This window comes from Papaver somniferum, chromosome 1 (assembly GCF_003573695.1).
Source record: "Papaver somniferum cultivar HN1 chromosome 1, ASM357369v1, whole genome shotgun sequence".
NCBI classification, from domain to species: Eukaryota; Viridiplantae; Streptophyta; class Magnoliopsida; order Ranunculales; family Papaveraceae; genus Papaver; species Papaver somniferum.
The window spans coordinates 64,781,629-64,797,421 of NC_039358.1; the positions used below are offsets into that span (position 1 = coordinate 64,781,629).

General features: G+C 36.6%; 2 protein-coding genes across 2 annotated transcripts; one reads left to right on the plus strand and one right to left on the minus strand.

Moving 5' to 3' along the window:
- The first annotated feature begins 424 nt into the window (after positions 1–424).
- LOC113289461 (cytochrome P450 84A1-like) lies at positions 425–2,692 on the plus strand. The gene is made up of 2 exons (XM_026538715.1): positions 425–1,447; positions 1,760–2,692. The coding sequence occupies exons 1-2, from the start codon at positions 521–523 to the stop codon at positions 2,381–2,383; spliced, it is 1,551 nt and encodes a 516-aa protein (XP_026394500.1). The 5' UTR covers positions 425–520; the 3' UTR covers positions 2,384–2,692.
- Positions 2,693–3,360: 668 nt separating this feature from the next.
- Positions 3,361–6,542, minus strand: LOC113289470 (protein FMP32, mitochondrial-like). The gene is made up of 7 exons (XM_026538726.1): positions 5,943–6,542; positions 5,669–5,800; positions 5,486–5,545; positions 4,261–4,337; positions 4,084–4,140; positions 3,883–3,949; positions 3,361–3,801 (listed from the first exon to the last, which is right to left on the minus strand). The coding sequence occupies exons 1-7, from the start codon at positions 6,198–6,200 to the stop codon at positions 3,682–3,684; spliced, it is 771 nt and encodes a 256-aa protein (XP_026394511.1). The 5' UTR covers positions 6,201–6,542; the 3' UTR covers positions 3,361–3,681.
- Positions 6,543–15,793: the final 9,251 nt, after the last annotated feature.

A 15,793-nucleotide genomic window follows, 5' to 3' on the forward strand; every position in this document is an offset into this window, starting at 1 on the left:
AATAAGAAAATAAACGACCTAGCATCTAACTATTCTCGAGTTATATTCAGATTGCTAGTAAGACCCAAACAAATATGACATTAAACAGACACTCAATAATTTCCTTTCTTTAGTTGCAAAACTGCTTATAGGCAGTAGATTTCTTATTACCAACTGGCAGAAGGAAACACATTTAGATATTGACGGGTGTTGGTTGCGGACGCAGTAATTCATAGGTGTAACCGCTTGATCCACAAAAAAATAACTGTTTGCATTAATGAAGTTTGGTTGGCGCATCTCTAACAAAATTTAATTACAGTAACAACTAAAAGGAAGTACCTTTTTTAAATCATTTCTAGCTCCCAACTTGGTAAAACGTTTATGATATCAGCTTGTGCAAATAATACTTTCAGAAATGCATATAAAAGCATGTGCTCCATAGTATCTAAACACAAACCCAACATATCTTTGAGAAGAAAAAAAGTAGAGTGAGACAGAGAGAGAGAGAGAGAGGAAAGCTGCTAGCAGGAGAAAAAAAAGCATGGAGTTTATCTATGGTTTACAACCTATACCTATACTTCTGTACTTTGTTCTTCCTTTATTGTTCTTGTTGAGTATTGTAGTTAAGAAACGTTCGAAACTACCGTACCCTCCTGGACCAAAAGGGTTACCGGTGATTGGAAACATGTCAATGATGGATCAACTGACTCACAGAGGGTTAGCCCAACTTGGTAAAAAATACGGTGGAATCGTTCACCTGCGCATCGGAATGCTTCATATGGTTTCTGTCACCTCTCCTGATATAGCTCGTCAAGTTCTTCAAGTACAAGACAATATTTTCTCTGATCGACCTGCGAACGTAGCGATTAAATACCTGACTTATGATCGCTCGGATATGGCTTTTGCGAACTACGGTCCGTTTTGGAGACAGATGCGTAAAATATGTGTCATGAAACTTTTTAGCAGGAAACGTGAAGAATCATGGAATTCTGTAAGGGAAGAAGTTGATTCTACAATCCTGACCGTGTTGCCGCAAACTGGGTCACCTGTTAACATCGGGGAATTAGTTTTCATGCTCACTATGAACATAATCTATCGAGCAGCTTTCGGGTCAGACGTGGTTCAAGGTAAAGCAAAAGAACATTTCATATCCATTTTACAAGAATTTTCAAAGCTGTTTGGCGCGTTTAATCTAGCCGATTTCTTCCCTGGGTTAAACTGGCTTGATCCACAAAGTCTTACGACAAGACTAACAAAGGCTAGGAAGTCACTGGATGGATTTATCGACAAAATTATTGACGAACATATGGAGAAAAAGAAAATTAACGGGGGTTGCCTTGATGGGGACGACGATATGGTAGATAATTTGCTTGCATTTTACAGTGAAGATGGCAAGAAAGATGTCGCTCATGAGGATCTTAAGGTTTCTATCACTTTAAGTCGAGATCATATCAAAGCTATTATCATGGTAAGTTCAGTAGTAACCAAAAAAATTAAATAAATATTTGATTAGGCCATTTAACCAAACAATCTTAGGATTAATTTTTATATAATTTAGCTAAAAGTTTATGGTTTAATTTCCATATGGAGCTATCTTTTGTTGACTCTTTACGAGAAAAGGAATCCTCAACAACCTATAAAACTTAATATCAAGATTCAAGAAGTACTTAATTAAATATTATAATAAATTGTTCATAACTTTAATCATAGTATAATCTATAAGCTTAGTGAGTTTATGTAGATTCGGAGGCTAATTATTGTGTAATTTTTCTTTTAACAGGATGTAATGTTTGGAGGAACAGAAACAGTGGCATCTGCAATAGAATGGGCAATGGCAGAACTGTTACATAGTCCAGAAGATTTAAAGAAAGTTCAAGAGGAACTAGACGAGGTAGTAGGACAAAACCGTAGGCTCCAAGAGAGTGATCTTGAAAAATTGACATACTTAAAATGTTGCATAAAAGAAACACTAAGACTTCACCCACCAATTCCACTTCTTCTCCACGAAAACTCTCAAGAAACTGAAATTGCTGGGTACACAATTCCAGCCCGATCACGTGTTACCATCAATGTGTATGCTATAGGACGCGACCAAGACGCTTGGGTTGATGCCGACACATTTAAGCCATCGAGATTTCTCAATGAAGGTGCTGCTGATTTTAAAGGAAGTAATTTCGAGTTTCTACCATTTGGATCAGGTAGACGTTCTTGCCCTGGTATGCAACTAGGTTTATATGGACTAGAGTTGACTGTGGCGCACCTTCTTCATTGTTTCTCATGGAATTTACCTAATGGTATGAAACCTAGTGAGATGAATATGAATGATATGTTTGGGCTCACTGCACCAAGAGAAGTTCGACTTGTTGCAGTACCTAGTACTCGTTTGAATTTCCCTTTATTTTGAGCAGAAGGTTACAAGGTGCACAAAATTTGGCCGCTTTCTGGATTGTTCTCTTCAGTGTGTTTATGAGTAAACTGTGTGTTTTCTTCAACTTTGCTAGGCATGAGGTGGTCGAGTCCTCTGGCACCACGCTCTCTTACATTTAGGATAATTTAGACAACTGGTATTTCCCTTCCATTTTGGAGTCTCTCATGATGGTACAAATGTAAAGAGTTGGAACCAAAAGAAACACTGTAACTGTTGTGTATATATGCTATGCAATCTTATGAGAGATTAATAATGAAACCTACTATGATGTTTGCTTTAGTTTTTCTTTTCTTTTTTCCCCAAAAGCTGTTGAAAGTCCAAAGGTTATCTTTATCGACATACTTTTTGTTGGGTGTAAGAATATTTGTGTGTTGTACTTGAGTTACTGAAAATGGCTTACCAAAGATTCTATTCATGATCTGAAGATTACCTACCAACAATTGACAAGTCAATTAGTGCACCACTTGCGGATTTGGAATGGAATCAGTGGAGACGTGGCCCCATTTCTATGCAATGTGACCTTCCCAGTATGCAACTAGCATTGTGCCGCCAACCCAATTATTATTTCCGTTTAGTATCTTAAGCTTCTGAATAGTTTGCAGAATGAGGTATTGTGTTGAAACAAACAAGTAATAGAAAACTCAAAATTGTTTTCTTCTACTGGCGTAAGCTATTTAGAATTGAAAACTATTCTGTCTGAATAATGGTGATCCCCTAAATTCCCAATCAGTCACTTTCTTGTTCCTAAGCTATGTTACTGACAGCCAAAAAAACTGCCAGATCAATTGAAATCTCAGAAAGAATGAGAATTGAAGGTCAGACAGCTTTAAATGCAGTACCTTAATAAGCTACAAATAAGGATGACACCAAAATTTGAGTTTCCATTTAATAGGAATCTTGACAATGGCATTTTAGCAATCTGACAGTGTAACAAAGTTAACACAAGTAACAAGTGCTCTTGAATTACGATGCAGTGTTTTGCTAATATATTTGATGTAAATCGTCAGAATTCCTGGTACACAGTCAAATTGATGTTGCGTTATCTTTAGCCCTTTTCCAACTTACAAGGGAAATATAACAAGAAAGTAGAGTTAACCAAGAAAAGTGTGAAGAGCTAGTCAGATGTGTATGTAGCCACAATTTTAATACACATGGCCATCAGAGCTTCCAAACTGTCAGTCACTACTCAATTTCCTCAAGTAAAAACAATGAATGTACTAAGGTTTCTTTAGATTCCAGTCACCTTCCAATATCAACAGGCTTTATAGAGAGTTTCACATCAAAACACGGATTATAGCAAGACCAACCGCAGAGATAGAGACGAGTGTACCAATGCAATACTTAATCACATCATACTTTGCTGCTTCCAGTTGAGCTCTCAAGGCATGAATTTCCTGAACAAATAATATTCAATCAATGCCACCAGTCTCATTTCGTAAACCCAATCATGTATATGAATGCAGTCATAAACTTACCCGATCAAGCTTGTTTGTCAGGTTAGATGTTTCTGCATTCTGATTCGCCAACTCATCCCGTATTCGTCTGCACCCATCGTTTACATAATAATAGATCAAATGGCCAGACAGATAATGAACATACCTATCTTTAGTACCAATAATTGCTATTCTTTATTTTATCTTTATATTTTGATAAGCATAACTGATGCTCCTTCTTACCCTCTTTCAAGATTCAAATCTAGACGTTGTCCAGCAGTGACTTTATCAATTTCATACCTACATTGAAAAGGTGCATTTATTTATATATGGTATTTCTGAAGGAACAAAAAGAAAGTTACATGCATTAACATAATCCAATAACGCAATCCATTCAATTCAACAGCACTGAGAGCAAACCTCAGTTCGCTGCGCATCTTCTCAATATCGCTGCGGAGTTTTTCAGTTTCACGCTGTTGTTGAGAGAAATTGTGCTCCTGTTCTCATATTTAACAGTTAGTCAGGAGGTAAAGAACAGTAGACTAGATACAAGTATCAGATGCTTCTTCTATAGCTTAAGGAGGCAATATTTCAACAGCACATTTCAGGGTAAGCTGGGCCGAAGATTGAAACCCTAAAACACCTGGTATAGGTAACCACCATTTACTTGACAAGGTTTCCTGGTGATAAATGTCAGTTTGAGGCTGGCCTTCCAATTTGCTGTTAAACTGGAGAGGTATGTGCCATTAGAGGGTATATAACATATATAATGGAGGATGCAAGAGCCGAGATGGCAAGGTATGAAACAAAACTTATGCCTCAGAACAGAGAATACTCTATCACACAACTTTCAAATAACCCTTAACCAGGGTGAGAAAAAGCAGCAGCAGTACTTACAATATATATCAATTTTCTAGCGCAACATCTAGATTGAGGAAGTTGCACATGGATCTATAATCTTACAAGTGGACACCTCTACCAAAAAGCAGAAATGGCTGCCTTCTCTTTTACTACTTTTTCATTAATATTTCACCTTTAAGTGCAACTATTTAAGTTCCTAGGAGGATAAACAGTTGAACTTCTGGAAAGATAGACTCAAGAGAAGTTCATTATGATTATGACAGCAAATGCTTACAATATATGGCAAGAGTCACAAACAAAGACGAGATGTAATCAGTTACAAAAACATGTATAAAAACAAACAACAGCCCTATGAAGAAACCAAATGAGAGTGCAAATTCTTTTCTCTTCTTTCAAGGACCAGTTCTTTAAAATATTGAAAGGCACAAGTTCTATGCATTTCTTTTACAAATGCATTTATCCTCCTATCCCTAGCCAAAAGGCTCAGTTTTCAAACATAATAAATTAGTGAAAAGACGATTTTCTTGACAAAAAAGAAATGCACAGATCCTCAAAATCTTGCTTCACAGAATCATACTAGAGTTCCGGAGAATACAAAATGTAACATAAACATACTCAAGTTTGATGTTTCTTTAGATAGTTGAATCAGGGAAGGAACGGTATAAACCAAGTCAAAATAAAACTATATCCATGTATTCTATTAGGTATATCTCTATAGGCGAAATGTGACATTATCGAAAGGTTTAAGAAACTAAAATTTGCAAAAGAAACAATCAGTAAGTACCTGGGAACTGTTAACTTGAGATTTGAATTTGGAGATATCAGCTTCTATGGACATTTGAATCTACAAAAACAACAAGAACATATAAAACTGAATATAACTGAAAACTTTTAAGAATTTGCTCACAAGATTTAATGAAGAAAGGTTAAATTAATCAAATAAAACCAGACAATGTCTAAACCTTACCTTTTGCATTTCTCCATTGGATACATAGAGCTGAGCCACATTTTCTAAGCTATCACTCAAAACTTGTGTCACAGCATCTGTTATTGCCTCCGCATGCTTTGATTCAAAACCTTCTTTCTCTAATTTCCTTACCTGAATCACAACACAAACATTTCATCTTCAATAAGCACTTGAATCCCCAAAACTACCGAATCTCAAACCCTAACCCAAAAAAAAAACACAGAAAATAAATAAATCACATACATACAAAATCAAAATCGGAAGGAATAGTTACCAGAGCTAATGTATCAACAAGAAACGCTCGTTGTTTACCATTATAGGTCATCTGAGAAATCTGCCTACAATCAAATCCATTAAAATGAGGACTCAAAGATGGAGAAGACCTGATCGATAATGAAGACGAACAAATTGGATATCTATCAGCAATTATTGTTGTCGTCGGAGCTAAAGAATTAAAACCTCCACCACCACCTATTTTATACAAACTAGACCTAGAATTTGTTCCAAATAGAACCGCCCTTCTACAAGCCATTAAAACGATTCTTAATCAAATGTCCTAATTAGGGTTTGGAAAATCTTGAAAAGGAGGGTGATCTGATGAAAACAAATCCTCCTTTTCGTTTATTTGAGAAATTTTTTGTGAGAAATGGAAATCTTGATTTTGATTTCTTGGGATAAAAGAAAATGGATTAAAAAAGAGGGAAATTAATGAAATGTGGAAATGAGGGGAAAGGGGAAATGATGGATGGTCCGAAAGAAACGGAGTTGAGGAAATCTTGGGAATTCTTCTTCTTTTTATGATAAACCAGAGAAACTGAATTCTTATTGTGATGGAATTTTCGGTATTTTCTTTCCCTGTACGCAAACGCAAAGCATATACATAGGTATCTGATATTGGATGAGCCCGATCAGAAAATTCACCTCGTTTATTGTGCTATAGTCCAATTAGTTTATTTTTCTTACTGTTTCAGCCCAAATGTTGACTTACTGTTGGATAAGCTGTTGAAGGTTAAGGGCACTGAAGGGTAAAGCAAGTCCAGTGGGGTGGGAAAATAGGTATTCCCTGCCCGTAGTGGAACAGGCAAAGTGGCGAACTAACTGGGCAAAGGCTTAGGTTAATTCTTATGGACCAGATTGAACTGCTAAATTGACAGTTAAGTGTTGCAATTCAAAAAAAACAAAGTGTGGTCTAAAAATTAACACTAGTTCTCTCTCCTAACAAGTGCTCGCAATTCAACTAGCACTTGCCTGGGGTTGTTCTGTTCAGAGCTAACGGCTGGCGCTGCACAATTCAGCGCTTAACTTTTTTTTTCCTACACCTCCTCCACACCACCAACGGCTATTTTTGTTTCAAAATTAGATTTTCTTAATGTTTGGCAATTTGTTCCAATGGTTGTTTGTTTCAAAATTTGAGAATTTACCAAAGTAAGGGAAATCTTCCATTACATTGCAAAACAAGGTTACAATGCTTTTTGAAGAAATTAAAAAAATACATTAAAATTAAAATAACTTAAAACATAAAAAAAAGTATTTTGTAGAGGGGTTTCTCCCAATCCTGTAATTCATTCAAGTTTTGGCCTAGGATCTTCATGTCAGATTCTCTTTGTTGTGCTTGTGTCAAGATTGTAGAGTTTTCCATGTTCTTCTTCAGGTACTCTTCCTCTGTTTCATACTTGGCAACCCTTTGTGCTTGTGCGTTTTCAAGAAACTCGATGAGTTTATCCATTTTTTTCATCTGCTTTCTACGATGCTTTAGCCTCATGAGCCATTTTCTTTGCTTGATCTCTCCCTCCACTTCTAACGTCATCTCTTTGTTCGAAATAGCGTCTTCTACGAGATATATCTGAGGTTTCAGAATTATGAATAGATGAGGAGCTACCAAACCTTGCCATATTTTCCAAATCTTCATCCATAGTATCAGCTTCATTGTCTTGAGTAGCTTGAGTTTGTTGAGTCTGTTGAGTAGGTTGAGTAGGTTGAGTGGAAGTACCAGCTCCATCATCATTATTCACCGTTGGGTTGTAGTCGGGTTGATAGGTCTTCGGGATCTGGAAAACTGATTCGTGCTTCCAAGGTTTTTCAATCTCTGCTTCATAATTCTGTTGTCCAAGACGATACTGGGAAAAAAATGTATTAGACAAAGAATAAAAGGAAAAATTTAGAGAAAGAAAGAAAGAGATCGAAATGGGAAAAAACATCAACAAAAAATTCAAGTACATACATAATCATGTTCATTCAACCCCGTAGGTTTGTTTCGGAAGTAGGGCCTAACATGTGAAAGATATCTTCTCAATTTGGTTCTCAATGTGTTGCACCTTGTTTGCAATGACTTTTTATCTCTTTTGGTACCGTTAGGGCCTTTTCTTTTATTGTTTACTTCAATAATCTTCCTCCAAAATATTGCACCTTTTTTATCTTTTCCATGAATTGGATCGTTGCTTGCTAGCCAACCATAAATTAGTGTCTCATCTTCTTTTGTAGTAAAGTGTGTCAATTATGTGAAGAAGAAGAAGAAGAAGAAAATCAATGAAGAAGATAATCAATTGATTTTGGTGTGAGGGATGAAGGATAAGTAGTTCTCTTTTTATAGGGTAGCCTGAAAATATAGCTGTTGAGGTTTCAAACGTCCACTAAATCAGAATCGTTGAGATGCAACGGTCATATTTGATCTGATGGCTGAGATTGCTCATTGTTGAATGGTGCAGCGCCCAAGCGCGAAATGGTACAGGGCTGCCTTCCCTGCCGTTAAGATTCAACGGTCAAATTTGATCTTGCAACTGTTAGGAAAACCGTTTTTTGGTTCTGCACTGGGCGCTGTTTGGTTCATCGCTTTGTATAACGGCTACATTTTCTGCCCAAACTCAGATCATTTCTTCTCTCTATATAAACTCAACACATGAACTGAAAATCCCCAACCTAAACTTGTGAAGTTTCACTCTATTCTTCTTAACCTAAATTCTCAATTCAAAATTCAAGCATGGTTGGATTCTCAATTGCCGAAGACAATGATTTGGTAAGAAGTTTTCGCAAAATTAACAACACAAATCCTTTCGACAAGTCTCAAACAAGCAACACATTTTGGGAACAAGCTATTCAAGAATTTGTGAGAATCAATGGAAATGATAATGGAAGATGCCAAAAACAATCACAATCAAGCATTTTTGCAAGCTTTTTTCCATTTCATTAAGGGCATCAAATGGTAATCGTGAAGATTCTTTGAATTTATACCAAATGGATCATGGAATGCCATTCATTCATATCACCGATTTGGAGATATTTGGTGGAGCTCGATGTTGATTTGAATGAAGTATATGCCTGAAGAAGTATTATGAAGTTCTAGTTAAATATGTAATGTAATTGTAAACGTACTTAAGTGAAAGAAAAAGTATTTTGGAGTTTACAAGAAGTAATTAAAATGTATACTTATTAATGAAAACGTGCTTGATTGAAAAAAGGAGTATTATGGTTAAATAAATTGGTGAATATGAAATTTACTCTCCATTCTCATAAAATGCTCCATCCCCTTGAGGGTCATATTGGTCTTCGTCGGTGTCCACGTCGGTTGTACCCTCATGAACTTCCGGCAAGGAATCATCCATAAGCATGTTTGGAATATCACTATCTCTCAAACCTTCTCCGTGTCGGTTCCAAATGTGTGTAGTGAGTTCCAAGCGAAGTTCCGCCCAAATCACAGGGTTGTACAATATATGAAGAGCTAGCCTTACGTTCCTTGAATTGGCGGTTGAGGTTCATCTCCCGTGATCCTCCCCCAATCCTCATTGTGATATTCCATCTCAAAACACATATTGTGCATTATCAAGAACCCCCTCATAATTGCCTTCATGTCCGATTTTTTATAATAACGACAAGGTTCCAATATAATGCCAAACTTACCTTTTAGACCACCAAACGCACGTTCTATGTCCTTCCTTTTGGCTTCTTGGTATTGATTGAAAATAGATTCTCTATTGTTTGAGGTGGGTTTAGCAGCTAGATTAGCAGCCCATGTCAGCTAGGGAAACCTCCTAAGCCATATCGTATTGTGAATCTAGCAGCGAAATGCTGAATAGTTCAGCGTCGAACGCTGAATAGATCAGCGCCCAGGTGAACGCCGAACCGACCAGCGCTTGACTCAGTCAACTGTGTTGACAGCGCCGCACCATTAAGCGCCCAAGAAAAACCATATCTCCACAGAAGATCGACCTTCTTCCCCATTTTCACTTCTCACTCATTTTTCCCCCATTTCTCCCGAAAATGCATGTCCAACTTCATGAGTTCCATAATTTTTTTTGCAAATTCCTTCCATGGGTTTGTTCTACTTCGAATTTGTGATCGATTGAAGGTGATTTGGTGCGATTCCATCCATGAAATCATTCGAGGTAAGAAATTTAAGTTTAAAGTTTTATGATTTTTGATTTTTGGTGTGATTTCATTCATATTGATGATTGATATTTCGTATTTAGATGATGTGGATGATATGTATATGATTTAATTTGATTATTTGTGATGATTTTTTTTTGGGGATTTAATTTGATTATTTGTGATGAACAAATAATGAAATTTTGATTTTTATGATGAAAATGAATGATAATTAGTATGATTTGTTTGTAGGTAAATTTGCATGATAATTTGATTATTTGTATGATGAAAATGAATGATAATTTAGTTTGCATGATTGATATTTTTTTTCATGTTTGTTATTGATTGTAGTATGAGTATGGATCAATTGCTAGATCGGTTGGATATAGTTTCATCAAAGAATTGTGATAAACATGTATGTCAAGATGTTACGAAAGACCCTCGTGAACTAAGCTTTAGTGAAAGATAATTTGGTAGCACAACGATATTGGGACAATTGTGGCTTTTTTTTTTTTCTGTTTTTGAGTTTGATTTCGCCATTGGGGATAGAGGCTTAGTTGAAGCCATAGCTGAGAGATGGTGGTCAAAAACCAAGAGCTTTCATTTTCGGGAGTTCGAAATTGGCCTCCTTCCTTTAGATTGGTACATGTTAACGGGAATTTCCACTGGTGACCCTAGTAAACGGCCAATACTTATGCCGTCGTTGGGTAGTGATCTAACATATCCTGCTCTGGATGATTTATATTTTTTGGATATCAAAAATCATGGTGCATGGGACTCTAAGAGAAATTCATTATCTTTGGCTATCTTGAAAGAGTACATTGAAAGTAAAAAAGAACAGGATAATATTGGATGTGCAGAGACATTGACACGAGCCTTTTTTATGTGGTGTTTGGGTCATTTTCTTCTAGCGCATTCTACTAGAAGAGTAGATAAACGTTGGGTTCTGTTGTTGGCGGACTTAGATAGAGTTAGGGAATATGATTGGGGTTTAGCTTCGTTAGGTAATACCTATAAATATCTCGACGATTGGTCAACCAAGGGTACGAATTTAGCTGGCATGGTTATGGTACTTGAGTATTGCTACTATTACTACTTCCACAACATGCAACCCTTGCTTTGTCAGACACCTGGAGGACATTATGATGTTTTTCCAAAAATTTGTCTCTTCCAGAAGATTAGGATTGCATCAAGGAAGAGAGGACATCAAGGAGGCCAAAAGGATACTAGGAAACACTCAGTCAAAAGCGCAAGAATACAGATTGACACTATAACAAGTGAATCATGTATTTGGCAACCATGAGCAGATAGTGAGTCTTCTGTGGAAGACCAATATGAGTACGCACTAAAGATATCCAAAAAGAGAGTTCTGTTTTTTGACCTGGAAAAGCACACAAGAGTTAGTTGTTACTTGGAAGAGAGATTCCATAGGCAGATTACTGGTGAGATTGTAGTCCCAGCAAATTCTCCAAATTTGGAATCAATTGATGACAGAGATATTGTAGAGGTAACCGACTATTATGCAGTCATTGAGGATCAATATAACACTTGGTGGAAGAATAAGAGTGTTGGACCGTATGCCACTGATTCATACCATGCACAGAACGTCGATGAGATAGCATTGGGTAGCTCAGCCGTTCCTCGCCGTTTGTTTCCTAGTCATCCGCCTCCTGACATGATGTCGCAGACATATACTTATGACACACAAAATGAGCCCCCATCACAACTGCCGGAGATAGATTTCAGTTTACCATTTTCCAATGAAGCCGGTGTAGCACGTCAATTACAAGTTCCAAGGGTTGCTTGTCCGTATAACTTTCGGGAGATGAATTTGACATTGGTAAACATTTGACTAAATTCTCTAATTTATATACTTGTAGGATGATTGCTTTAGGTTTATGGAACAACAATGTTCATTCCAGCTTGGAGCTCGTCAACTCGTACGGGACGAGACATACAAAATGACTACAACTTCGTGTTCCTCATCCGGCAGATCTACATCTTCTTCAGTACCATCTATCCAGTCCCAAATACCAAACAATCCAAATTAAGCTACTATATCACAAGAACTCACATTAGGTGGTACATATGATGGGCTACGGGTCAACAATTTTATACCCCTACGGTCGAAGATGGAGCTACTACATCACAATATCAACAACAAGGAAATGAATTTACCGATGTGAAAATGCGGGGGTCAACAACCACACCCAACAATTTGTTTGGAAATCTGAGAGGACTTACTCCAATACACTTTTTAGAGAATCAACTAGACAGTCAGACTCAATCTAGAATAAAGTATATCAAAGAGTTTAATATCTCTAACTCTTAATTCAATCCGCAATCAGCAAATAGAAATCTGCGAGCCCGATTGAATATAAGATGAGTAACTTGAACGGTACCAAAGACCAATGTTCAAGTGTCAATCAATGTAAATCAACAACCCAAGGTTGGATATTCTAATTGATTGATCTTAATGCACAACCTGTGATATTTAAATTATATAACAAAATATAATGCAGAAAAGAAATAACACAGACACCAGAATTTTGTTAAGGAGGAAACCGCAAATGCAGAAAAACCCCGAGACCTAGTCCATATTGAACACCACACTGTATTAAGCCGCTACAGACGCTATCCTACTACCAATTAACTTCGGATTGGATTGTAGTTGAACCCTAATCAATCTCACACTGATTCAAGGTACAGTTGCGCTCCTTACGTCTCTAATCCCAGCAGGATACTATGCACTTGATTCCCTTAGCTGATCTCACCCACAACTAAGAGTTGCTACGACCCAAAGTCGAAGACTTGATAAACAAATCTGTCTCACACAGAAAAGTCTATAGGATTGAATAAATTTGTCTCCCACAGAAATACCCAAGAGTTTTGTTCCGTCTTTTGAAAAATCAAGGTGAACAGGAACCAACTGATAAACTGGACTTATATTCCCGAAGAACAGCCTAGTATTATCAATCACCTCACAATAAACTTAATCGACTAGCGAAACTAGTTATTATGGAATCACAAACGATGAGACGGAGGTGTTTGTGATTACTTTTCTATCTTGCCTATCAGAGATATAAATCTCAAGCCAATTTTACAATTGCACTCATTCACGATAGAAACAACAAGATCAGATCACGCAACTACAAAGTGAATAGTTGGGTCTGGCTTCACAATCCCAATGAAGCTTCAAGTCGTTAACCTACAGGGTCTCGAGAAGAAACCTAAGGTTAAAGGAGAATCAACTCTAGTTATGCAACTAGTAGCACACATGAGGTGTGGGGGTTAGGTTTCCCAGTTGCTAGAGTTTTCCCTTATATAGTTTTCAAATCAGGGTTTGTAATCCAAGTTACCTTGGTAACAAAGCATTCAATATTCACCATTAGATGAAAAACCTGATTCAACCAAGCTAATATCTTTCAACTGTTAGATCGAACTTAGCTTGTTGCACACAAATGAAATGTACCCTCATTTAGGTTTATGTAACCGTACCCAAACGTGTACACCATGTTGGTTCACAAATAGTTAACCGAGGTTAGCCATATGATTACTCTCATATAAACCTTATTCATATTAACCATAACTAGTTCAAATGACTCAAATAAAATTAGTTAAAGAGTTGTTCAATTGTTATATTCTCATGGATTTATACTAGAACACAATTGAAGCAAAATATGTTTGATTCACTCGAATCAATACATGAACATTATAGCTACGGTTTGCAAAGATTGCATTCCTTATTGATAAATGTTTTAGGTTCATGTACAACTGATTTTAGAAAGTAACCACTTAAGTATGTGTATGGGTATGCGTACTTAAGCAACCGGATTTGAGTTTGTTTTAGTTTTCAAACTCAGCAGAAATTCACGGACGCGAACTTTCCGCCAGTATGCGTACAAGTACGCGTACTTTAGGTAACCTGATGAGTTTGGTTTTGGTTTTCAAACTCAGCAGAAATTCACGGACTTGAACGTCCACCAGTATGCGTACGGGAATGCATACTATTATAGTTTTTCGATTGAGGTAAATAAGAGTTCGTTGCTCGGACTTGTAAAGATTTAAAAACAAAAATATATACAAAATATGTCGCACGATCAAGAGATACTAGGACTTCGGATTCCACCATTAACCACATTCAATCAGTTCATATAACGACTCATAACTATTCTAGCTCTTTTGTTGACTCTTTTATTTGCCAAAAATAGATTTTGTAAAAAATCAATTGTAAATCACAAGCATGGTGCATCAAAAGATCTTACGTCTAAGCATACCCCATCAAACGAAATCACAACTAATTAATAAAAATCATAAAACGATGAAAAACAAGTGCAAAAGTCATAAAGAATCGATTATAGTTACCAAAAGTTTGTGAAATAAGGCTTCCTCCTTCATCCCAGAATTGGGGTTTAGCTATTCACTTAAGTACATTTACAATTACATTACATATTTAACTAGAACTTCATAATACTTCTTCATGCATATACTTCATTCAAATCAACGTCGAGCTCCACCAAATATCTCCAAAGCGGTGATATGAATGAATGGCATTCCATGATCCGCTTGGTATAAATTCAAAGAATCTTCACGATTACCATTTGATGCCCTTAATGAAATGGCAAAAATCTTGCAAAAACGCTTGATGCTTGCTAACCGAGATCGTAGTTGTTTTTGGCATCTTCGATTATCATTTCCATTGATTCTCACAAATTCTTGAACAACTTGTTCCCAAAATGTGTTGCTTGTTTGAGACTTGTCGAAAGGATTTGTGTTGTTAATTTTGCGAAAACTTCTTACCAAATCATTGTCTTCGATAATTGAGAATCCAACCATGCTTGAATTTTGAATTGAGAATTTAGAAGAAGAAGAATAGAGTGAAACTTCACAAGTTTAGGTTGGGGATTTTCAGTTCATGTGTTGAGTTTATATAGAGAGAAGAAATGATCTGAGTTTGGGCTGAAAATATAGCCGTTATACAAAGCGATGAACCAAACAGCGCCCAGCGCAGAACCAAACAACAGTTTGCCTAACAGTCGCAAGATCAAATTTGACCGTTGAATCTTAACGGCATGGAAGGCAGCGTTGTACCGTTTCGCGCTTGGGCGCTGCACCATTCAGCGCTGAGCAATCTCAGCCATCAGATCAAATATGACTGTTGAATATCAACGGTTCTGATTTAGTGGACGTTTGAAACCTCAACAGCTATATTTTCAGGCTACCCTATAAATAGAGAACTACTTCTCCTTCATCCCTCACACTAAATAAATTGATTATCTTCATCATTGATTTTCTTCTTCTTCTTCACATAATTTTGTTCTTCACATAATTTTTTCATAGAAAAATTATGACACACTTTACTACAAAAGAAGATGAGGCACTAATTTATGGTTGGGTTATAGCAAGCAACGATCTGATTCATGGAAAAGATAAAAAAAGGTGCAATATTTTGGAGGAAGATTATTGAAGAGTACAATAAAATAAAAGGCCCTAATGGTACCGAAAGAGATAAAAAGTCACTACAAACAAGGTGCAACACATTGAGAACCGAAGTAAGAAGATATCTTTCACATGTTAGGCCCTACTTCCGAAAAAAACCTACGGGGTTGAATGAACATGATTATGTAAGTACTTGAATTTTTTGTTGATGTTTTTTTTCCCATTTTGATCTCTTTCTTTATTTCTCTAAATTTTTCCTTTCATTCTTTGTCTAATACATTTTTTTCCCAATATCGTCTTGGACAACAGAATTATGAAGCAGAGATT

What these genes read in the sequence shown, in the direction of transcription:
- LOC113289470 (XM_026538726.1), bottom strand. Translation starts at nt 6,200, where the DNA reads ATGGCTTGTAGAAGGGCGGTTCTATTTGGAACAAATTCTAGGTCTAGT. An exon ending in CCAATGGAGAAATGCAAAAG is followed by an intron (nt 5,546 to 5,668) that starts GTAAGGTTTAGA and finishes TTGTTTTTGTAG; the next exon opens with ATTCAAATGTCCATAGAAGC. An exon ending in GATTTGAATCTTGAAAGAGG is followed by an intron (nt 3,950 to 4,083) that starts GTAAGAAGGAGC and finishes CGATGGGTGCAG; the next exon opens with ACGAATACGGGATGAGTTGG.
- LOC113289461 (XM_026538715.1), top strand. Translation starts at nt 521, where the DNA reads ATGGAGTTTATCTATGGTTTACAACCTATACCTATACTTCTGTACTTT. An exon ending in ATATCAAAGCTATTATCATG is followed by an intron (nt 1,448 to 1,759) that starts GTAAGTTCAGTA and finishes TTCTTTTAACAG; the next exon opens with GATGTAATGTTTGGAGGAAC.